This window comes from Schistocerca americana, chromosome 7 (assembly GCF_021461395.2).
Source record: "Schistocerca americana isolate TAMUIC-IGC-003095 chromosome 7, iqSchAmer2.1, whole genome shotgun sequence".
NCBI lineage: Eukaryota > Metazoa > Arthropoda > Insecta > Orthoptera > Acrididae > Schistocerca > Schistocerca americana.
In genome coordinates this window covers 558,515,771-558,541,801 of record NC_060125.1, presented here as the reverse complement: position 1 = coordinate 558,541,801, position 26,031 = coordinate 558,515,771, and the positions used below count along the sequence as shown (strand labels likewise).

At 43.7% G+C, this 26,031-nt stretch overlaps 1 protein-coding gene across 1 annotated transcript in view; it reads left to right on the top strand.

Annotated features, from left to right (window-relative positions):
• Positions 1 to 26,031, top strand: part of LOC124622067 (E3 ubiquitin-protein ligase SH3RF2) — a 223,705-nt gene that overhangs the window by 183,275 nt on the left and 14,399 nt on the right. Inside the window, exon 14 of the mRNA XM_047147639.1 lies at positions 5,762 to 5,893. Coding sequence (XP_047003595.1) covers positions 5,762 to 5,893 — 132 coding nt within the window. The remainder of the gene's footprint in view (positions 1 to 5,761; positions 5,894 to 26,031) is intronic.

Genomic DNA, 26,031 nt, shown 5'->3' with positions numbered 1-26,031 from the left:
TACTTGTAAAGACATGCGTTTTGCCACAGGTAGTGTCTGAGACTGAATGTAGATTTGATTTGCATACTTTTAATAAATCAGTTACATTTATTCAAAAAAATTGTGTTAATTGTTTGATTAACTCACATTATACAATGATAAACATTTTATGCTGACCCTCATGTCTTGTGGAAGATTACCATAGAAATACTAAACAATGAAGAGACATTTTTACACAAAAATAATTATGGTGCAGTAAGATGAGGGAGTAATCAAGAATAGTCAAATTAACTCAGGCGATGCTGAGAGAATTAGACAAGGCAATAACACTGGCATTGGTAGACAAATTATGTTATTTAGGCAGCAAAATAAAAGGGAAAAGCATATGATATGTAGATTAACAATAGCAATAAAAGGCTTTCTGAAATAGAGCAATGCCAATTTAAGCGATAGGAACTCTTTCCTGAAAGTATCTGTTTGCAGTCTAGCATTATATGACACTGGAACTTGGACAATTAGAAGTATAAACAAGAAAAGAATAGGAACTTCTGAAATGTATTGCTGTAGAGGAGTGCTGAAGATGATATGGGTGAATTGAGTAACTAATGAAGATGTACTGAATGAAATTTGAGAGAGCTGTACTTTGACAAAACTTGGCAAAAAATGGAGAGATTGAATAGAAAACGTCAGAGCTTTAAAGGAACAGTAATTTAGGAATGGAGAGAACTGTGGAGAGCAAAATTTGTGGAGGGAAATGACCAGGGCTTGAATACAGTGGGTAGGTTCAAATGGATGTAGGGTGTAGTAGTAACAATATTATGAAAAGGAAAGTTGCTACTCACCATACAGCAGAGATGCTGAGTCGCAGAGAGGCACAACAAAACTATTTGTGATGGTCTTTTTGTTGTGCCTGTAAGCATCTCCACTATATGGTGACTAGCAACTTTCCTTTTAATCCTGAATTTTCCATTGCTTGGGTGTAGTAGTGATTCAGATATGAAAAGACATGCAAAAGATATACCAAGGAGAGCAGACTGATGACTACTCTGATAACAAAGTGGACTGATGATTATGACAAGAAGGAAAATTTACTCAAGAAAATTATGAAATAATGACTAAAAGTCCCTGGCATCACCTACATTCAGGAGGTGATTATTGCCATTTCGGCATTTTTAATTTTATTTCTTCCCACTAGTGAGAAAGATCAGAGGTGTTGAGACAGTGCACGGAAGTTCTGATAAAAGCAGCAGATAAAGGACAGCACGTCTAGTAGACTAGATTTCTTCAGTTACCTTCTGAAAGAACACGTAACATTTTGGTCTCTTATTGTGAACAAACAATTTTATGCTTGTATAATACTTCAGTCACACTATTCCATATACCAGTGACAGTACGAGGACCTCATCATGGAAGTGAAACATTGTGACTTTTGGTCAAAAGGCACTTATACTACATAGTGATATTTTTGGACATTTTCATCTGTTGTTGCAGTTGTGGGATACCCCTCCATGTTTCATCTGCAAAACTATGGAGATCTACATCTACACTCTGCAAACCACCGTGAGGTGCATGGCAGAGGATACATCCCATTGTATCGGTTATTCGGGTTTCTTCCTGTTCCATTCATGTATGGAGTGCGGGAAGAATGATTGTTTGAATGCCTCTGTACGTACAGTAATTATTCTAATTTATCATCGTGATCCCTATGTGAGTGATACAAAGGGGTTGTAGTATATTCTGAGAGTAATCATTTAAAGCCAGTTCTTGAAACTTTATTAATAGACTTTCTCAGGATACTTTAAGTCTGTCTTCAAGAGTATTCCTGTTCAGTATCTCTGTGACACTTTCCCATGGATTAAACAAACCTGTGACCATTTGTGCTGCCCTTCTCTGTGTGTGTTCAATATCTCCTGTTAGTCCTATTTGGTACAGGTCCACAAACTTGAGCAATATTCTAGAACCAGTTGCAAGAGTGATTTGTAAGCAATCTCCTTTGTAGACTGACTGCACTTCCCCAGTATCCTACCAATACGCCGAAGTCTACCACCTGCTTTACCACGACTCATCCTATGTGATCATTCCATTTCACATTCCTACAAAGTGTTATACCCAGATATTTGTATGGGTTGGTCAATTCCAACAGTGACTCATTGATATTATAGTCATAAGATACTGTGCTTTTTGTTTTGTGAAGTGCAAAATTTTATATTTCTAAACATTTAGAGCAAGTGGTCAGTCTCTGCACCACATTGAAATAATATCAAGATCTGATTGAATATTTATGCAGCTTCTTTCAAATATTACATTTCTTCATTATAAATAACTGCATCATCTGCAAAAACTCTGATTTTACTATTAATATTATCTACAAGGGCATTAATATACAATATGAACAGCAAGGATCCCAATACACTTCCCTGGGGCACACCCGAAGTTACTTCTACATCTGATGATGACTCTTCATATGAGATAACAAGCTGTGTCCTCGCTACCAAAAAGTTCTCAGTCCAGTCACAAATTTCACCTGTAAGTCAAATGCTTTTTGGAAATCTAGAAATACTGCATCTACCTAGCCACCTTGATCCAAAGCTTTCAGTGTGTTCAGCGAGAAAAGTGCGAGTTGGGTTCCACATGATTGATGTTTTCGAAATCCATGCTGGTTAGTGTTGAGAAGATCATTCTGTTCAAGATATATCATTTTGTCAGAGCTCAGAATGTGTTCTAAGACTCTGCAACAAACCAATGTCAAGGATAATGAACGGTAGTTTTGTGGATCACTTCTACAAGGAGGGCCCTTTTCCAAGAACTGGGATCTAAGGTAGATTATAATTAGAAGAGGGGCTAACTCGGCCACAAATTCAGTATAGAATCTGAGGAGGATTCCATTGAGGCCTGGAGCTTTGTTCAATCTCAACAATTTCAGCTGCTTCTCAACACCACTGACACTAATACTTATTTCATTCATCTTTTCAATGGTACAGGGATTAAATTCGGGCAATTCTCCTTGGTTTTCCTTGGCAGAGGATGTCTGCCTGCAAAAACAACTCTGAGGCATGTAGGTAAAACGAAAGCAATTTTAGTTTGACAACTTAGGCATCATACAGTTGTTGGAATATTGCCTAATGATACTGCTTGGCAAATTAAAACTGTGTGTTGGACCAGGACTTGAACATGGGACCTTTGTCTTTAGAGGGCAAAGTGCTGTACTGATTGTGCTATTCAAGCACGACTCACAAACCGCCCTCACAGCTTTACTTGAATCAGTACCTCAACTTCTACTTTAAAAAAATTCACAGAAGTTCTCCTGCATCCAATGTGGACCTATGGCTTAGCATTAGCTTGTAGGATTGTTTCCAGGATGTAATTTGTGTAATATTTTATCTTTTTTGTTAATGGTGTTACTTTCTGGTAATAGTTTTGCGCATAAATTGAAGATAAGTTGACAGAGCTTATTTTGCAGCAAGACCGGATGTCTATGGACGTCATTGTGTGAAAATTTAAGTTGAAAGAAATTATTCACTTAGAAAATAGTGCTGTGCTATGGAAAAAGCTAACAGTTTTAGTAGCCACTATCAAGGATCAGTTGACCAACTTTTCAGTAGGCACTTGAGGTTAAGTATGGTACCCTAAGAATAGGTGTCTGGCTTCCATGTGTCTAAAATTTGAAAAGTACTGGTATAGTGAGATGTGTTGTTAGGTATGCAAAATAAATAAATAAAAATAAAAAATGTTTGTGTAGACTATTACTGATAAATTTCATGTTGGTGGATGGTACTGTTGGAGTTTCAACATGAGGAGAAAGACCCTTCATGTTGAAGAATTCTCATCAGTAATGACAAACAATTGCTGCATTTGGCTGTCAGATTCATGTTAAACGTTTGATACGAGCTTATAAGTGACATATGTGAACAGTTTCTGCATTTCTTGTGTACCGTTGTTCTTCAAGCATTTGCAAATCACCCACAGTACAGAGAGCATTTTGCAAGGTGTATTCCTTATGTGCTCATGAAAAAATAGGCATATGTGGATGTGGTGTGGTGCTGTATTTTTTTGGAGCATTTTGCTGATAGGGGAAGCACATTCCTGACACACTGTTACTGGTGGGAAAAGTTCGGTTTCTCCTATCACACTCACTCAAATGCTAGTCAATAAAGTGGTGCAAACACACACACACACACACACACACACACACACACACACACACACACACACACACCATGCAAATCAACACAGGAGGCCCAACTCAATATCTATTAATGGAATTTCCCTTTTTATTCAGAAGATGTATTGTATGAAACTCTTAAGAAAATTGCAACGGAGAATTTAGAGTCTGAAGCAACTATATTTTGTCCTTACATCTTACTACCCCTTGTGTAAAAGGAAAATGGAGAAATGTAAATCATCACAGAGAAAGAAAATAACAGTGTGAAAGAAGAATGGAATGAGAGAAACTTTTCGAACTTTGTATATAAGTAAAAAATTAATAGGTCTATTGTTTCATTTGTTTTGCTTAACAGTTCACATTATTTCCAGTATTAAAATGTATTTGTCATATTTTTATTTCCCTCTTATAAATAAATTTTTGTTTCTAACATAGATAATTCTCTTATTAAATGTATGGGCTACATTTGAAAAAGAAGACTGATTGGACAGGGGAGATCATAAGATTTCTTATATTGTCACAGTCCTGATGTTTCTGTGTGGCTATCAGTAATTTCCTAACAATTTTAGTACAATGGAATTAATATTTGTAAACTTAGCATGGAATGCAGATATGTGAGTATGTATTTTTGTGATTTAAAACAGTTGCAGGGTCACAGCTTCTCACTGTGTGGTTCTGAATGTCGTGTCTGTTTTAAAAGTGTTTGTGCACCTCAGATGTTGTCAATGTTCCCAACACCAGCATTTCTTTATTTACGTGCTCAGTAAGATTTACTGACTGATCACTATTCCTGACTCTCTTCTCTTCACCATGCACATTTGTATATCCTTTTATAAATGGACAACACTATTGTAGTACTTTTCCTTTGTTCATTGCTGAAGGTCAATAAATACTGACTTTTTACGGATTTCAGTGGTGTTGTACCATTTTCCATTGAGAAAGTGAATTGCTGACAGTAAGGTACATGCAGTTCGTTTATTTACTTTTAACTTTCTTCACAGCCACACAAAGAGAACGAACAGTACTGTAAGAAACTTCAGGTCTTTAGGACAGGGAGTTACTGTGTTAGTAAAAATTGGCCACTGTAGTCAGTGAATTGATTTAGCCAATCAGACCTATAGTATGAGATGCACAGTATAAAATGTAAACACATTATTTTCTTAACAAAAATAGCCAGAGTGTCTAGTCTGGTCCTGCTGAGGAATGTGCAGTCGGCTCAGTTTTAGAGTCCATCTCGTTACCACAAAGCAATCAACATTTAGTGTTAACTCAGAAATACAGAAGCTACATTTCCATCCCTGCTAATGGATTAATTTTCAAAGAGCATTTGAAATTATGACCAGCAAATTATACCTTTGTGTATCACATACTACGATTTGCCTCCAATCTCACAACATGAGATATTTTCAGAGGAGTGTGTTTCGTAGGGCATACTGTTTCTATCCAGGATAATGGTGTGATGACATGTGTTAGTGACTTTTATTTTAAAAAAAGGAAAGAATAATGGTTATTAGTATTTTTATTGTTGTTGTCTTGGCATTTCTTGCTGATTTGTGAGCGCTTTAAGTTTTAGAACGACACTGCAAAACATGGTTTACATTGTTATTTTCCTGTTATTAGGGTGAGTGATCCTGGAACATCTAGTGGAGGTGGCAGCAGTGCTGCCCAGCATCGCAAATCCAACTCGCTTGACGCTGACAGTTGCGATCTCAGCAGGAAAAATAAACAGTTAATGCCACCTGTTAGAGAAAGGTAATATTCAGTATTGAATATCTCTTCCAAATTGAGCACCTGCGTGTCTGTCATTGTCATGTCATCCTAAGGAATTTAACAGATGGATTCGGTTATTAATAAATTATGAATAGAATTTCTGACCGGCATTTACCTTCAGGATGTTTAATGTGTAGTACTTCTGAGACAAGCTTATAAAAGTGAAAAGGACACACTGCCTAGTTCACAGAACTGATAGTTCCTTCATTGGGGGGGGGGGGGGGGGGAGGGAGAGGGATGTTGTGGAAAGTTATAAAGGAGGGGTAGGTCACTCAGACCCCAGGATGAGAGAATTCCATCTGTAGTGAGGATGAGGGTACAAAAAGATGAAGGGGGATGTGTCACTGGAAGAATGTCAGAGATGATACATTCATAAGCACTGTGCCATTGTAATTTCAGAGATGAGAAGAGCGAGATGTAAAGAAAGATTAAGGGGGAAGAGAGTTGTATTGCATAATTAATTGCAACATACAAATTGGCAGATTGTAAACAAAGGCATTGTGTAGAATGCCTGGAACTTCTTGAAAGGTGTTTAATTTAATTTTAATCATTTTAATGTAATAAATTTCCGGCAAAATGTGTAAATGTGTAGGTGTTTTATAAAATGCAAAATGAACACACAAAAAATATTAAATTACAACAAAATAATTAAATTAGAAGAAATCAACAGTTTTACTACTATGCCTTTTGTGCAACCCTGCTGGCATGGTTCACAAATCTGTGTGAAAAGCTTTGTATCATGAAGATTAGTATTATTATATCTAGCAGACAACTCCTTTTTCATCCTGTTTTCACCACTATGGCCATTATAAGAATGGATCTCATACAGTACATCAGAAAAACTCACCATCTGGTACGATAAATTTGATTGCACCACACATTTCTTTCAGTGGTTGTAGCTATCTCTGTATTCCCTGGACATTAATTACATGGTACTTATTAACTAATGTTGATGAGGTTGCTTACTTCCCAGTCTTAGCCATATTCACATGTCTTATTATTTCCTTATAGCACCATATGTTACAAAAACACTGTGTCTTGAAGAATAACCCCTCATTATCTGTGACTATATAAATCTTTGTTTCATTGCTTATGCATGATCAACCACAAAATATTTACAGTCATCACGTGTAGCCTCCATTTTAGTGAAAGTGACACTCTGACGTTACTTAACTCTAACTGAAATGAACAGGATCTGTTACAGCAGTTATGTCTGTGAATCTTGTAACTATCAAAATATTTAAATTATCTGCTTTTCGTATTTTGTCTCAACGTGACCAGCATTCTACTAAATACTTGAACAAAGTGTTAAATAAAATCCATCTCATATCCTGCCTAAAGATTGTAAGTATTCTACAGGGTGAACCATCTAAAACTCGCAATGCAAATATTGCAGAAGTGGAAAGTCCTGTTGATATACATTCAAAAGATTGTTTAGAAAGTGTATTTTTTGTGCAAACATACACTTTTTTAAATGGAACAGTGCCTGTTGACATTAACAAACCAAAAGTTGGATAAATTAGAATGTTAGTGGTGTTTGTTACAGAATTCTATATGAGCGTTTTAGTATATATTGTATTTTGAAAAGTTACCACACTGACACTTGTACTTATGATTGCACACATTAAAGAAAAACAAATTGTATACACAAGTTACGTGGATTCTGACCAGTAATGAGACAATTGACCATCACAGGTTGTGTTCAAAATTACCATCTGCAGTGGCACTGTGTACTTCCAGTTTGGTGTGGAACGACTACTATACACATGCTAGCATTTCAGTGGAGATGTTTGAGCAGGCTGCAGTAATACATCATTACCTACCATCAGGTACAGCTGTTATGTCCTTGTACACAGCACCTTTCAGCTCTCCCCACAGATAAAAGTCTGCAGGTGTCAAATCGGGGGAGCGGGCTGGCCAAGGTACATATCCTCTGCATCCAATTCAATGATTTGGAAACAATTCATGAAGACATGCTATAGTACTTCGTGCACTGTGGGCTGGACAGTCATCATGCTAGTACCACAGGTTCTTCCTAGTCCGCAGAGAAATGTCTCCTAGCATCCATGGAAGATTGTCTGTTAGGAGGTTGTGATACTTGGGCACGTTCAGTGTTCTGTCTGTGAAAAATGGGCCTATGTGCTGGTGGTTCAGTATCCTGCACCACATGTTTACACTCCATGGGGTATCATCAACAGATCAGTAGTTCATGTTTCGACTGTGTGCCTGGCCATGATTGGTAAATGTGACTTCATAATTAAATAAGACATGTGATGCATCTGGAGTATCCTGTGTTAATGCCATGCAGTTCTTAATGGAGAGAAATGTGATATGGATGGAACCTATGTCGATGGAGAATGCATAGGACATTTGCCTGACATATGCCACTTCCTCGTGGATGATGTATGAGCAAACGTGTGGATCAACTGCAACAGCAACAAGAACATCAATTTTCGCTCTTCGTCATCAGTTGTTACCTTCTGTTACGTTGTCTAGATGTTACACTACCACTTTCATGTAAATGGTTGAAAATGTTGATAAATAATTTCCAAGATTGATTATTTGACATTAATTGTGATATGTTTTTGCATGCACAGTACAAGAATGAACTGCGTTCTTCCTACAGTGCTCATACAAGAGCAGCATTGGTAAATCCCATTGTCCACTTATGACCTGCTGCTTGGGGCTGTCACACACACACACACACACACACACACACACACACACACACACAGACTAGCACATCACAGTGCAGTCAAGGAACACATGGGCACTCTGTAAGCAAACATAACATCATCATACATAGCAACTATGCAGGTTAAATGGCATAAACAAGTATCATTGTGGAAACTTTTCAAAATATGATATCTCATAAATGACTTGCACTAGAATCCTGTAACGAACACCACTGACATTCTAAGTTGCCCTACTTTTACTTTATTAATGCCAATAGGTATTGTCCCATTCAAAAAAATTTGTTTCCTCAAAAAATACTCTTTATAAGTATTATTGCAACCTGTTTCTAGGCTAACAATACAAACCCCTGATTACCAATCCTTTCTGCCAAAACTGCACATCAATAGCACTTCGCATTTCCACAGTATTCACAGAGCAAGTTTTAGGTGATTCACTTTGTATATACATGGTGTCTCGGATAGGGTTACACAAAGACATTGGTTTATATTTCAATATATGTTAAGATTTATTCTGTATGTGTCCAACATTGTAAACAGCAGCTCAAATATTTTAATGCATGTTAGTACAGTTCAGTATGAGCGTCGTTTGTGGTTTCAGCTATTGGAACGTTCTTAAGCTGGGTAGGTGTTATCTACAGGAATACTTTGCAAATCACATTTAAGTGCCTGGAAGAGGGTTCATTGAATCACCTTTTCCGCCAGGTTTTGAGACAAAGTTTTATTGTGTAAACTATTATAAGCATCTCGCACTGAAGTTATGGCCTGTACTGTGGCGTAGATCCATTGTCGCAAATCTATCAGATCTTGAGCCCTTGTTACGATAAACCCCCATGCACTGAAATCCAGCAGAGTCAGGGCTGAGGGTGCCAGGCAGTGGGACTCCCTTTCGATCAAACTCTCATGAAATATCCCATGGAGAAATGTTGTAAGATCCCCATGATAGTTGGTTGGGTGATCATCCTGCTGAAATGTGCCTGTGGAATTGTGTATTTACCTAACAGTGTAAAATGTTGAACTCTTTCATTGCAAGGACTTGTTTGTGTGTACCTCTAGCCCGGACACCACGTATCTCCTAGGCATTCCATAAAATGCCAGATTTCACTGTTTTCCAGTAACGTATATGAAATAAAAAGTATGATGAACAAGATGTGTGTGAGTGGGGTGGAGTGGGGAGTGTTATCAGAGATGAAATTCAGTAGGTTTTTGGGATGTAAACAAGTGTTGGAGGCTAAGGTCCCACCTCTGGAGTTCACAGAATCTAATATCAGGTGGAAGGATGCAAGTAGTATAGGTCCCTTCTATGCCCATTCATGTGCTCAGTCAGTTTATGGGTAGTAACATCGACATTGATCAGCCAAACCATAAGACCACTGCCCACCCCAACGTTCCCTCCGGGGGGCTCACCGCTCTTTGGTGAGTATGTGCTTGGCGACCATGGGTCCCCAGCCCTCACAGCACCTCTTCTCTTTCTGTGCTGCTTGTCTCCTCTTCTCCTGTCCTTCTCCCCTCTCTTGGAGAGATGTCTCGTGCCTCCATGGGCTCTAGAAGCTCATTTGCATTGGTTTTCTTGTAGGAATATTGTCTCTTGTACCGCTCTTTCCCTGCGCGGCTCTTTCCCTGCGCGGCTCTTTCCCTGCGCGGCTCTTTCCCTGCGCGGCTCTTTCCCTGCGCGGCTCTATCCCTGCACGGCTCTATCCCTGCACGGCTCTATCCCCCGCGCGGCCCTTTGCCCCACGCGGCCCTTGGAATTTGAGGCCATTCTTTCTTTCCTCCTTCCCTTCTTATCTTTTCCTCTCCTCCCTGTGTGTGCACCTGATGGCCAACCACACATTTGATACGTAGCAGGAGACTGGGTAACGGGACGGGTAATTCCCAGCCCCGGGTTGGCATATAGGGCCCGCATGTACCCCCTGGTACAGGCCAGGCCCAGGGTGGGGTGATTGCCTGAGCTGTTACCTTCCTCCTCTGCCGATTGGTCTCTCCGTCTGTCGTTCGGGAAGTGTGACCTAAGGTGGGGACAATCACCTAAGGTGGGGGGCGGGGGGGGGGGGGGGGGGGGGGTGGCCTCCCCTTTGGAGGGCCCCTGGCTGGAAGGAGCATGCCATTGGAGTTGCTTGGCAATCATGGGGGACTTCTTCCCAATGACTGACTTTTCTTCTCTTTCTCAGTGTGTTTCCCATAAATGGAAGTGGAATGAGGCTCCTGCCTCAATGTCTCTTGCTGTTGCGCCTCGATATCTAGTAGTCTCACGTTTAGACGACAACCAAACTTTTGCTACTGTTAACCCCTTTGTTGTACAGGAAGGCGTAGATTGCATTGCTGGCCCTGTGAAGGCATGCTCTCGTCTCCGCAATGGTACTCTGCTTTCGGAAATTGATAGTGCTCTCCAGGCCCAGAAACTACTCAAGGCCCAAATCCTCCACGAATATCCTGTAAAAGTGGAGGCTCACAGGACACTTAAATCATCTCACGGTGTTTACACACCTGGCTGTTGGATGGTTTGATGGAAGATGAAATAACTAATTATCTATCGGATCAGGGTGTTACTGCTATTCATAGAGTTATGAAGAAGGAAGCTGATGGTTTGGTGCCCACTCGCACGTTGTTCCTGACTTTCAATCGGTTAACATTTCCTACCAAGATAAAGGCAGGCTATAAAGTCATCTCTGTGTGCCCTTACATTCCCAATACGTTGCGGTGTTATAAATGCCACCAGTTCAATCATACCAGCATATCATGTAAAAACGCAGCCAAATGTGTCACTTGTAGCAGGGATGCACACGAGAGCACCTGTCCAGCTTCTCGTTCTTGTCCCGTCTATCAAGACGAGCGGGCTGTGCAGGAGATAAGGGTGAAGGAGAAGGTACCTTCTCCTGTTGCCCAGAAACTGTTGGCGATCTGTAAACCGAATGTTCCTTCATCTGGAAGCTACAGCACCGTGTTACCTTTCTCCGTCCCACAAAAAATATGGCTACGCAAACTTGGAACTTACAGTTCAGTTCGATGGTGGCAAAGTCGCCTCACTTTCAAGCTGACAATCCGTCTCCCGCTTCCTGGGCTGTAGATTTTGCTACCCATTCTTTGCCCTCACCGGGAAAGGCGGTTGAAAAAGTATTATTCCCGGGAAGATGTCTTGCGCACCTTGAGTTTGCAGCCATCTGGCTCTTCTGCCAATCGCCAAAAGCCAAAACAATCATTCAAAGGCAAACAGTCTTCCCCCTCTCTGACTCGTCGGTCCTCTTCGACTCATCGATGCTTTTGAATTGACTGACACTGGGGAAGCTCCATTGATCCCATCGAGTTGATGGACGAAGATCCTCCACCTGTGGATTCCAGTGGACGTCCTCCCTCGACGATGCACCCCTAAGTGGCCATCGAGGTGAGTGTTTCTTCTTCATTCCTCGGTGTTCCTAAATTTTATGGCCCTTTTACAATGGAATATCTGTGTCCTTCGGTCTAACAGGGAGGACATCCCGTTGCTCCTGCGATAACAATGTCTGCTTGTAGTCTGTCTGCAAGAAACCAACCTACATCCTCAAGACTATTTTGCTCTTTCCCATTTTACTTCAGTGCGGACGGACCTTCCCCTTATGGCGGGGATTCCTGCTCATGGTGGGGTCATGCTGCTTCTACGAGATGATGTTTGTCATCATCCTATCCTCTTGCACACCCACCTGCAAGCAGTTGCTGTCCATGTTTTCCTTCCCGAATTTACCTTTTCGCTTTGCACCATTTATATCCCTTCCTCTTCTGCTGTCACTAGGATGGACCTGATGCTGCTTGTTGCTCAGCTTCCTCCACGCTTTCTGCTCCTCTGTGACGCCAGTGCCCATCATCATCTTTGGGGCTGGCCTGTCGCCTGCCCGAGAGGTTCTCTTTTGGCGGATCTTCTTAATCATCTTAATCTTGGGGTGCCTTAATACCAGCGAAACCACGTTTCTCTCCGATTCCATGCACAGTCCCTCAATGTCCTTAGTGTATTGAGTGGTACCTCTTGGGGAGCTGACCTGACTGTCCTCCTCCGCCTCTATTGATCTCTTGTCTGCTCAAAGTTGGATTATGGATGCATTGTCTACTCCTGTGCACGGCCATCTATCTTACGCTGTCTAAATACAATACACCATTTGAGGATCTGTCTCACCACTGGTGCCTTCCGTACTATCCTAGTTGAGAGTCTCTACACAGAAGCCGGTGAACTACCACTGTCATTCCGCCGTGACATCCTACTTAGTAAGTATGTGTGTCAGCTTTCTTCCATGCCAGACCACCCAACCTTTGACCCTTTTTTTGATGACATTCTTGACCGCGTTAGCTTTCTTCCATGCTAGGCCACCCAACCTTTGACCCTTTTTTTTGATGACATTCTTGACCGCAAACACGAGATGTACATTTCTTCTCTGTGGCCTCCTGGCATCTGCTTTTGTCAGCTGCTTCAGCAGCTGCAGTTCACACTTCCTGCCACTTTCCAAATGGGGGAGAGCCCTTGACCACTTTGGCTTCAGACACAGGTTTGTGTTCGTTTTGACCTCAGCTCGTTCCCAAAGGATTTGACTCACGAGCTGACCTATCACTGCAAATTTCTCGAACTTCGCTCACAACTTGCCGATAGTATATTTTTGTACACTGATGGTTCCAAGTCCACCCACAGTGTTGACTGTTCTTTTATCGTCGGGGCTGATAAGTTTCAATACCGACTTCTCGACCAATGCACAGTTTTTACAGCAGAGCTTATTGCCCTCTATCAGGCTGTTCACTACATCCGGAGGCATCAGCTTACTCGATGTGCGATATGCTCTGACTCCCTCAGTGCCCTTCAGTCTCTGGATGATCCCGATCCAGTCCACCCCATCATTCGATGTATCCAGGACTGCCTCAATTTGTTCCCAGATGGGGGAGCCCAAGTGATGTTCATGTGGGTTCTTGGCCATGTTGGTGTGCCTGGGAATGACTCTGCTGATGCTGCAGCCAAGGCCGCCGTCCATCTCGGTCGGCCCACCTTTTACTCTGTTCGCTAACAAGATATTTATACTTTTCTCTATTGGCGTATCATATCACTTTGGCATGACCATTGGTGCTCCTTTCATGGGAATAAACTCAGATAAGTCAAACCTCTCCCAACAGCTTGGGCCGGCTGCAGTGGCCGAGAGGTTCTAGGCGCTTCAGTCTGGAACCACACGATCGCTACGGTCGCAGGTTCGAATCCTGCCTTGGGCATGGATGTGTGTGATATCCTTAGGTTAGTTAGGTTTAAGTAGTTCTAAGTTCTGACCAGAATACTCTGACTGGAATACTCTCTTTCAAATTCTGAAGGTGGCAGGGGTAAAATACAGGGAGAGAAAGGCTATTTACAATTTGTACAGAAACCAGATGGCAGTTATAAGAGTCAAGGGACATGAAAGGGAAGCAGTGGTTGGGAAGGGAGTGAGACAGGGTTGTAGCCTCTCCCCGATGCTATTCAATCTGTATATCGAGCAAGCAGTAAAGGAAACAAAAGAAAAATTAGGAGTAGGTATTAAAATCCAGGGAGAAGAAATAAAAACTTTGAGGTTCGCCGATGACATTATAATTCTGTCAGAGACAGCAAAGGACCTGGAAGAGCTGTTGAACGGAATGGACAGTGTCTTGAAAGGGGGGTATAAGATTAACATCAACAAAAGCAAAACGAGGATAATGGAATGAAGTCGAATTAAGTCGGGTGTTGCTGAGAGAATTAGATTAGGAAGTGAGACACTTAAAGAAGTAAAGGAGTTTTGCTATTTGGGGAGCAAAATAACTGATGATGGTCGAAGTAGAGAGGATATAAAATGTAGACTGGCAATGGCAAGGAAAGCGTTTGTGAAGAAGAGAAATTTGTGAACATAGAGTATAGATTTAAGTGTCGGGAAGTTGTTTCTCAAAGTATTTGTATGGATTGTAGCCATGTATGGAAGTGAAAGATGGACGATAAATAGGTTGGACAAGAAGAGAATAGAAGCCTTCGAAATGTGGTGCTACAGAAGAATGCTGAAGATTAGATGGTGAGATCACATAACTAATGAGGAGGTAATGAATAGGATTGGGGAGAAGAGGAGTTTGTGGCACATATTGACTAGAAGAAGGGATCGGTTGGTAGGACATGTTCTGAAGCATCAAGGGATCACAAATTTAGCATTGGAGGGCAGCATGGAGGGTAAAAATCGTAGAGGAGACCAAGAGATGAATACACTAAGCAGATTCAGAAGGATGTAGGTTGCAGTAGGTACTGGGAGATGAAAGAGCTTGCACAGGATAGATTAGCATGGAGAGCTGCATCACTGAAGACCACAACAACAACAAGTTCTAGGGGACTGATGACCTCAGACGTTAAGTCCCAAAGTGCTCAGAGCCACTTGAGCCGACAGCCTGGTTGACTTCCTCCCAACCGTCTTGCCGTGAGGAATTAATGTTAAGTCAGTTGCGAATAGGGCACTACTGCTTTAGTCACTGCCACGTGTTGAGTGGCAACACTGCACCCAGCTGTCCATTCTGTAGCCAGCCATTAACAGTCAGACATTTCCTGGTTGTCTGCCCCTATTTTAGCCACTTACATCTCAGGGTCGGGCTGCTGCCTGCTTTGTCGGACATTTTAGCGGATGACGTGTGAGCCGTGGCTCACATTTTAAGTTTTTTTTAAAAAGCAGTAATATGACAAAAGAGATTTGATTTCTACGTTGTGACTCCAGTGTCTTGTCAACGTCTTTTAGATACTCTTCCGCAATGTCTTCACTTTTTAGATTTGTTTTTTCTTCTTTTCTGTATTGGACCTTGCCACAATTTTTTTACTCTCATGGTTCCAGCATTCTATGGTTCTATACTGGGCCCTTATTACCTTATATGTTTTGCACCCTACCCCCCCCCCCCCCCCCCACACACACACACACACCAAAACAAAACAAAACAAAAAACATGATGTTGGATGCTGCCTGGTGGCATTGTGGGCACATGAAGAGGTAACAAAATTATTTAAGTAGAGTAGACACAGACAGGGAACCACCCTAGCAAAGATATGGGCTGCAAATGGAGAAATCCATTGAGATAAGCAAATTTGATGAAGGGCATATTATTATTACGCAGAGCTTGTGAACAAGTATCTCAAAAATGGCAAAGCTGGTTGCATGTTCACATGCTTCTGTCGTGAGAATCTGTGGAAAGAGGTAGGAGGACAGTGAAACTACCATTAGGCACTAAATGGTTGGACATCTATGACTCTTCACAGAATGTGGGGTTCGGAGGCTTGTCTGCTTTGTGAAGGAGGATAGATGGTGATCCGTGATATATCTGCCAAAAGCACAATGCTGATGAACAAGTGTTTCGGAGTACACTGTTTGTCGTACATTGTTGAACATTAAGATCCGCAGCACACCATCTCTGTGTGTTCACATGTTGACCCAATGACATCATCAATTACAATTGCAATGGGCATAGGACCATCAGGATTTGACTATGGATCAATGGAAACGTGTCGCCCCTTCGGGTGAATCCAATTTTTGCTACACTCGGTCGATGGCCGCCTCCACAAATGCCGTCATCAGTGTGAACGGCAGCTCGAAACGTGGAGCACACCACAGATGCAAGCTGATGGGAGCAGTATTATGTTATGGGAGACATTCTCCTGAGCTTGCGTGGGACGTATGACATAATCAAAGATACATTGACAGCTGCGAACCACCAGCATCCCTTCATGCTTGATGTCTTTCCCAATGGCAATGTCTTCTTTTAATTGTCCACGTCTCAAGAGCCAGAACTGCGCTACAGTGGTTTGAGGAGTATTATAGTGAACTCACATTGATGTCTCAGTGATCAAATTTGCCTTTTATAAATGCTATGGAACCCATCTTGGTCGCTATCAGGTGGCATCACTGCATACGCAAATCAGTGGCCCATTATTATGTGAATTACATGACCTGTGCTTATACGTCTAATGCTACATACCTCCACAAACCTACCAACAGACCGTCTGATCCCTGATACACAGAATCAATTATTTATTTAATTTAAGAGATGGACAAACAAGCTATTGAACAGGTGGTCATAATGTTTTGGCTCATCAGTGTACATAATTTGCTGTGCAGTGGACACAAGTCAGTTTTTGCTTAACAATTTACTCTGTCTTTGATATTGAGTAAACTGATCAGGTTTTACAGCATTGACAGTTGCACAGGTAGGAACCTTGGTGGTAGGAATAATGGTTCGTGAATGTCATAAGATTTGACTAGAATTTTGCCTGGGTTGGAAGGGTAACAGAAGGTGACACAATGGATAGTACAAGAAGGATGTCCCATTCCCTCCTCCCTCCCCCTCCCCCCCCCCCTCCTGCGGATCTGGAGTTAGAATAGGCCTGAGGTATTCCTGCCTGTCCTAAGAGGTGACTAAAAGGAGTCTCACTTGTTTTGGCCTTTATGTGATGGTCCCCTGTAGGGTTTGATCTCCATTTTTCCAAATTTTCACAAAGAGCAAGCAAATTGGGGAAGGGCGCCTTACAAGGTGCATTGTGTCCATCGTGCACTGAGACCTTCCACATCCTTTATCATTGTGGCTTCGCAGTTCCACTCATTCTCCATTTCTTGGGTGAGGACACCTTCCTGGATGCGTTTTTCTCCATCCACTATGCAGTGTCATTTTCTGCGCCGACGATTACCATGGCCTTCTTTGCGCCACACATCCAGCACGGTAGCCAGTCCATTGTGGTGGGGCTGCCATGTACCCTGTTGGTTGTAGTCCCCTGACCACACAAGGATTGCTCTGCTGATGCCTGCACTGTTAACTCCCCACGTTTGCCTAGGAGTAGATGCCCGTCACCCTGGGGCATCAGCACTCCTAGCAATGGCCATCTTGCCAGGTGGCCTTTGCTGCGGCTGGGTGACACCTGTGGGGAGGGCCCCTGGTCGGAGTTCGTGGCATCAGGGCGGATGACATCTCGTGAAGCGTAGTACATCATCTCTTGCTGGTGGTCAACCACCAGCTGTCTCTAAACATTCAAGGGCTCAATTTAGTGCACAGAAGTACGTCCCCAAGTTGTTGCCCTCCCTGGTCACACCATGGGAGGAATGCCAGGCTAAAGATGGCAGCAAATCTTATTCGTCCCGATACCTAGTATGTACACGAGCTGATGGGGAATCCTTTGTGTCAATGAACCCTCAGTTTTTTGTAGAGCCTTTAGGGGACAAGTTTGTGGAGGTGGAGGGATTGTCTAAAATACGGTCAGGGTCAGTCTTGATGAAAACAGCATCCTCTGCCCAGTCATGGACATTACTTGCTGGTGACAAGTTGGCGGATGTTTCTGTTACTGTCACACCCCATAAGAGCTTAAATATGGTCAGGGTATTATATTCCACAGGGACCTTCTTTTGCAGTCTTGACGACAAGCTGTGTGTCAATTTAGAACAGTGAGGTGTTCATTTCGTCCGGCGCATCCATCGGGGTCTGAGGGATAGTCAGGTTGCCACCGATGCCTTCATCTTGACCTTAGAGGGTGACACATTACCTGAGAAGGTCAACGTGATGGTCTACCGCTGTGATGTCAAGCCATATATCTCTCTCCTGATGCAGTGCTTGTGGACATCCTTCACATCCCAATACTCCATGTGCCCTGCCTCCCATCTGTGTCAGCCGCGGAGAGCATCGTTCACCTTGCTTGCCAGAGTGCAGGATTTTGCAGAAAGAGGGGAAAATAAAGGATTACAAGACCCTGAACCGACTGACCTACATTGACACTAAGAGGAAATTTGAACACCTACATCCTGTGTGTATGACAACCTCTTAAGCCGTCGCTATAACAGTTCTGGCCCCATCAGTTCTGTCAACTCCAGTTACCTCTCAGAACTGGAAGAATATACCTGCCACCTTGATGGTGGGGGGTACTTCCCTCCCTTATTGCTTACGCACCACCTACCTCGGGAGCACTGACTCCCCCCCCCCCCCTCCCACCACCACCACCACCACCACCACCACCACCACCACCACCACCAACAACCATCGGGGACACCAGTCCTCACTTCTCAGCTGGAGAAATGTCAGTCTTCTTCAGCTCCTCTCACTAGCAGGTGTCCCTTGGTCCCTTCCTTCCCAGGTTTCTACTAGTGGATGAAGTGCCCAAAAGCAGCTGCTCATAGGGCTTCACGATCCTCCTCAGTCCCGGACACTGAATCAGTGAAGGCCTCCCAGCCAGAGAAACCCAAGAAGCAGCAAGAGAAATCCAAAAAGAAGACCCCCCAGACCAAGGGACTTGGGGTACCGCCCACACCACTACTGCCTACAACCTGTGCATCTGAGGATGAGGTGGATATTCTGGCATCTGCTGAGGACCTAGATCTTGCAGGACCCTCAGACACAATGGATACAGACTGCTCAGGAACTAAGTCAGTGGCAGCAGGTGACCATGAGGCTTACATTGTCTCCGTGAGCATTCATGCCTTCCCAGCCTCACGATCACTTCATCCTCCAGTGGAATTGCTGCGGTTTTTTCCACCACCTGGCTGAGCTACGGCAACTGTTAAGCTTTACACATGCTTTTTGCATTGCCCTCCAGGAAACTTGGTTCCCAGCAATGCGGAACCCTGCCCTTATTGGGGATATTACAAGAACCCTAGCGACTATAATAGAGTGTCAGGTGGAGTCTGTGTCTATGTCCTGAACTTGGTATGTAGTGAACCTGTGCCCCTTCAAACCCCTCTTGAAGCTGTTTCTGTCAAGATGACGATGACGCAGGAAATAACTGTCTGCATTGTATATCTTACTCTAGATGGTGTGGTACCCCTGAATGTCTCGGCTGCACTGATTCGTCAACTCCCTAAACCTTTCCTACTTTTGGGAGATTTTAATACACATGACCCCTTGTGGGGTGGCAGCACACTTTCTGGCCAAGGTAGATAGGTTGAAAATTTACTGTGTCAGCTCAACCTCTGTCTCCTGAATACTGGGGCTCCCACACATTTCAGTGTGGTTCACAGCACTTATTTGGCCATTGATTTATCACTTTGTAGCCCAGGACTTCTCCCAGCTCTCCACTGGTGAGTCCACGATGACTTGTGCGGTAATGACCACTTCCCCATCTACTTGTCACTTCCCCGGCATCATGCCCATGGATGCCTACCCAGATGGGCTTTAAACAAGGCATACTGGGAAGGTTTGACTTCTTCTGTCACCATTGAATCTGCCCCACTTGGTAACATCGATGTGGTGGTTGAGCGGGTCACTAGAACGATCATTTCTATGGCGGAAAATGTTATTTCTTGTTCCTTAGGGTGCCCCGGCGAAAGACAGTACCTTGGTGGTCACTGGAAATTGCTGAGGCCATTAAAGAGGGTAGGCAGGCTCTACAGTCACATAAGCAGCACCTGTTGTGGGTTGGCAAGAGAGCCAACCCGGTATACTAGAGGAAGCCGAAAGGCACACGTTTTAGCTCACGCAGGCTGGCATGAGGTCTGGAACAGGACAAGGAAATTAGACTGTCGCAAAAAAGGACGTAGCTGTTGGAATACTTAACTTTAATCTGTAAATGATGAACATCGCTCTTGACGGTACATGTTTTACAGCATCAATAGTAACTGGTAATGGCGCCTTGCTAGGTCGTAGCAAATGACGTAGCTGAAGGCTATGCTAACTATCGTCTCGGCAAATGAGAGCGTATTTTGTCAGTGAACCATCGCTAGCAAAGTCGGTTGTACAACTGGGGCGAGTGCTAGGAAGTCTCTCTAGACCTGCCGCGCTCGGTCTGCAATCACTGATAGTGGCAACACGCGGGTCCGACGTATACTAACGAACTGCGGCCAATTTAAAGGCTACCACCTAGCAAGTGTGGTGTCTGGCTGTGATACCACAGCACCCATCTCTGGAACACCCAATAGCTTTTAAATGCTCCGTGCCCACATTTGCCAGCTTATAAAAAGATGGAAACAGGAATATTGGGAGAGGTATGTTGCAACCATTGGGTGGCATATATCACCATCCCAAGTCGGGATGATTATCAGACATGTTTTTGGGTACCAGACCCCAACAGGAGACCCTGGTATTAACATTGATGGTGTGTTGTCTAACGATGCAAACACGATTGCGAGCACTTTGCTTAGCACTATGCTAGACCCTCTGTGTCGGAGAATAACCCCCCAGCCTTTCTCACTCTCAAACGGTGGCTGGAAGGGAAAGTCCTCTCGTTCACTACGCGCCACAGTGAACCCTGTAACGCCCCATTTTAGAGTGCCCTTGAACATTGCCCCAACACAGCTCCTGGGCCAGATTGGATCCACAGTCAGATGCTTAAACGTCTCTCGTTTGACTACAAGCGATATCTCCTTGTCATCTTCAACCAGATCTGGTGCAATGGTGTCTTTCCATTGCATTGGTGGGAGAGCACCATCATACCAGTGCTCAAACCAGATAAAAACCCAGTTGATGTGGAAAGCTATTGGACCATCAGACTTGCCAATGTTCTTTGTAAGCTGCTAGAATGTATGGTGTGTAGGCGGTTGGGTTGGGTGCTGGAGTCACATGGCCTACTGGCTCCATGCCAAGGCGGTTTCTGCCGGGGTCTCTCTACAACTGATAATCTTGTGTCCCTCGAGCCTGCCATCCAGACAGCCTTTTCCAGATGCCAACACCTTGTTGCCATCTTTTTTGATTTACGAAAAGCTTACAGCACAAGCTGGTGACATCATATCCTTGCCACATTGTATGAGTGGGGTCTCTGGGGCCCGCTCCTGATTTTCATCCAAAATTTCTTGTCACTTCATACTTTCCATGTTCAGATTGGTGCCTCCCATAGTTCCCCCATATCCAGGAGAATGGAGTCCCTCAGGGCTCTGTATTGAGCGTATTTCTACTTTTAGGGACCATTAATGGTCTAGCAGCAACTGTAGGGCCCTCCGTCTCACCTTCTCTGTATGCAGACGCCTTCGGCATTTCATACTGCTACTCCAGTACTGGTGTTGCTGAGCAGCGACTACAGGGAGCCATCCACAAGGTGCAGTCATGGGCTCTAGCCCATGGTTTCCAGATTTCAGCCGCAAAGTCATCTGTCATGCACTTCTGTCGGTGTCGTATCGTTCATCTGGAACCAGAACTTTACCTTAATGACGATCCACTCACTGTAGTGGAGACATATTGATTCTTAGGACTAGTTTTTGATGCCCAATTGTCTTGGCTTCCTCACCTTTGTCAGCTTAAGCTGAAGTGCTGGCAGCACCTCAATGCCCTCTGCTGCTTGAGCAACACCAACCGTGGTGCAGATCGCTCTGCACTGCTGCAGCTCTACAGAACGCTTGCTCAGTCCTGCCTTGACTATGGGAGTCTGGTTTATGGTTCGGCTGCACCCTCAGCATTGTATGTACTCAACCCAGTGCACCAGTGTGGTGTTCGACTAGCGATGGGAACTTTTAGGATGAGTCCGGTTACCAGCATCCTGCTGGAGGCCGGAGTCCTTCCATTGAAGGTTAGACAAGCACAACTGCTTGCCAGTTACATTGCACACATTCATAGTTCTCCTGTGCATCCGAATTACAGTCTCCTTTTCCCACTCACGGTGGTTCATCTCCCTTATCAGCGGCCCAGGTCAGGTCTTACGTTGGTGGTTCATGTCCGATCACTTCTGTCTGAACTGCAGTCCTTCTCTTTACCACCTATACTCAAGATCCATTCATGTACACCTCCATGGTGTAAACCCTGGCCAAAGCTTTGCCTGGACCTTTCACATGGCCCTAAGGATTCATTTACTCCTGCGGCTCTCCACTGCCACTTCTCCATTCCTGATGTGTTCAGGGGCTTGGAAGTGGTTTACACTGATGGCTTGATGGCTGATGGTCACATTGGCTTTGCATATGTTCATGGAGAACACACTGAACAGCAATCATTGCGAGATGACTGCAGTGTTTTCACTGCAGAGCTGGCAGCCATATTTCGTGCTCATAAGCACATCTGCTCATACCTTGGTGAGTCTTTTCTCCTGTGTACTGACTCCTTAAGCAGCCTACAAGGTATCAATCAGTACTACTCTCACCATCCTTTGCAGGAGTCCCATCAATGCCCCGGAACAGTCCAGTTATTCAGTGGTGTTTGTCTGGGTCCCAGGTCACTTCGGAACCCCAGGAAATGAACTTGCTGACAGGCTGGCAAAACAGGCTATACGGCAACCACTTCTGGAGGTTGCCATTCCCGTAACTGACCTGCATTCATTCTTACACTGCAAGGTTTTTCAGCTTTGGGAGATGGAATGGCATAATCTCAGTACCCCCAACAAACTGTGTGCCATTAAGGAATCTACGAATGTGTGGGAGTCCTCGATGAGGACCTCTCGCAGGGACTCTGTGGTTCTCTGCCGGCTCCACATTGGCCACACCTGGGTGACCCACGGCTACCTCCTGCACCTTGAAGACCCGCCTCAATGTCGGTGTGGCACCCAGTTGACAGTGGCCCATATTCTGGTGCACTGTCATTCTTTGACTCCCCTGTGACAAAATTTTAGGTTACCAGACTTTTTGCCACTAATTTTGTCTGAAAACGCCTCATTGGCTGATTTAGCTTTACGTTTTATTTGTGACGGTGGGGTTTTATCATTCGATAATTGGAAAGAACACAGAAAATATTGTGGGGAAGGCTAACCAAAGGCTGCGTTTTATGGGCAGGACACTTAGAAAATGTAACAGACCTACAAAGGAGACTGCCTACACTACACTTGTCTGTCCTCTTTTAGAATACTGCTGTGTGGTGTGGGATCCTTACCAGGTAGGACTGGCGGAGTACATAGAAAAAGTTCAAAGAAAGGCAGCACGTTTTGTATTATCGTGAAATATGGGAGAGAGTGTCACAGAAATGATACAGGATATGGGCTGTAAATCATTAAAAGAAAGGCGTTTTTTGTTGCGACAGAATTTTCTCACGAAATTCCAATCACCAACTTTCTCCTCCAAATGCGAAAATATTTTGTTGACACCGACCTACATAGGGCGGAATGATCACCATGATAAAATAAGGGAAATCAAAGCTTGTACGGAAAGATATAGGTGTTCATTCTTTCTGTGCGCTATAAGAAATTGGAATAATAGAGAATTGGCTAATGGTTCAAATGGCTCTGAGTACTATGCGACTTAACTTCTGAGGTCATCAGTCGCCTAGAACTTACAACTAATTAAACCTAACTAACCTAAGGACAGCACACACATCCATGCCCCAGGCAGGATTCGAACCTGCCACCGTAGCGGTCGCTCGGCTCCAGGCTGCAGTGCCTAGAACCGCACGGCCACTCTGGCCGGCAATAGAGAATTGTGAAGGTGGTTTGATGAACCCTCTGCCAGGCACTTAAATGTGATTTGCAGAGTATCCATGTAGATGTAGATGATCTAAATTTTAGGACATGTCCTCTGTTCCTGTGTGTCCTCCACCCTAGTGCTTTCAGGTGGAGGTTTTAATGTGTTGCAGAGTTTATTCTCATGGTCAGCCAGCCGTGGTAATCTGCTTTCATGTTCTAATCTCTTCTACCTGTTTCTTGCATCTCGTGTGGTTTTTCTTGTCCTCTTTTGTTCCTTATAGTGTTTGTTGCCTTTGTGTCATTTTTCCTTCCTTGCGGTATTTTGCTCCATGTCTCGTTTGTTTTATTCTTTCCCTTGTATGATTGTTTTAACAGGAAAAAGGGACCAATGACCAAGCAGTTTCGTCCCCCCCCCCCCCCCCCCCCTTTTAAACCAGCCAGCCAACCAACCAACCAACCAAGGAGGATGTCAGACCAAGAGGAAATTATTTAGGGCTTGACACTGAGAAAGTAAAGGTAAAACAGAGCAAAGTATTCAGGTGTACAATGTCTGTGTGGTACTGGGTGACATGGGGAGTCCTTAAGAATTTTTGGAAGTGGGAACCGTAATAGGAGGAGAGTGGGAGGATGATGTTGCCTGGGAGATGTGGTTTGGATTAAGAACTGTTGGTTAGTTGTGGGAGAGGAAACCCTAAGAGAGATTGTTGTTGGTGTAGATGTTAACGGATTTGTTGTGCAACAGAAACATGTGTTGCGGGTGCATAGGCTGCAGGAAAGTGAGCGTTTTGTGTGAAAGGGGAGGCAGCTGCCAAAGTGAATATATTGTTGCTTATTTATTGCTTTTATATGGACTGAGGTTTGAATGTGCAGTTCAGTGTGGTGCAGGTCAACATAAAGAATGGTCACTTTGGATTTAGAAAAAGGAACAGATTGGATTGGATTTGGCAAAAGTTAGTTGTTGCAGGAAGCAGAGTAATTGTTATTGACAATGAGCCTGGTCACAAAGATATCTTGCTACTTAGTCCCTTATCCCCAACCAAAGAACAAAGAGGATGTAGATAAATCTGCATGGGGCGAAGGGGCCCAGTTTCTGGGTCTTGAGGAAGGACTTTTCCATTCTACCCATGAAAAGGTTAGTATAAGATGAGGTTGTCCTGCTGCCATAGCAATCCCCCTGATATGTTTGTAGGTCTGGCCCTCAAAAATTAAATAATTATGGCTAAGGGTAGAGTTGGCTAGAGTGGCAGTAAACAAGGTTTTAGAGAGATTATCAGGTGGCTGTTGGGAGAGGCAGTGTTCTGTGGCTGAGGGGCTGTGTGGGAGATGTTTGCGTAAATTGAGGTCACATTGAAAATGATTAGTGATAAAGAGGACCCAAGATTATGAGGGGTGATAGCCAGGATGACTGTATTAGTGTATTTTGGGAAATAGGTGTAAGTGGACATGCATGAATCAGGAGGGGTAAGGAGTTCTGTGGAAGTAGATGCAAGTCCTTTGAGACACCCAGGACTTCCTACAGAAATCAGGATGGACAGAACGGGGTCATCACCAACAATTTTGCATGTTGAGATGTCTAAGAGCCAGTCCCTTGCAGTGAAGTATTCCAGTTGTTGAGCCTTTACCCACGGGAAATATGATGAAAGAGTCATCTGCTGTCAGGTCACTAATAGTTAGAGATTCAGTTCGTAAGTTTTGAGGTGTTGCTTATGATCTTCATGGAGGGTTGACAGCCAGTATTGGAAGTGTGGAATTCCTGGAATGCTTGGCGAGCTTGGTTTTTGAAAAAAAGTTGAACATACATTTTGGATTCTGGTTGGAACTATTCTGGTCAGGATTCAGTGCTCGCTCTGGTGGGAGTTGTCACTGAGTGGTGAAGTTGTATTTTCTGTTGAAATTACAGATGAATGAGAACAACTAGGGCAGTGTGCTTTAATTTTGGTGTGGAGCTGAAGGTTAGGGCTTTGGAAAGAACGGATGTCATAGTATGAGAGAGAGATCTGGATGAGAGTTTTAAGGACTGAATGGCGGCCATTCTTGTAGGGTGTTGAAATTTGATTAATCCTTTCGCTGCTACAGATGTGCACTTTACGCTCCATGCTGAGACAGCTTTTGTTGTGGCTGTAATGCTTGCCAAATACTAGTGCCTGTGTGGAGAGGTGGCATTCTGG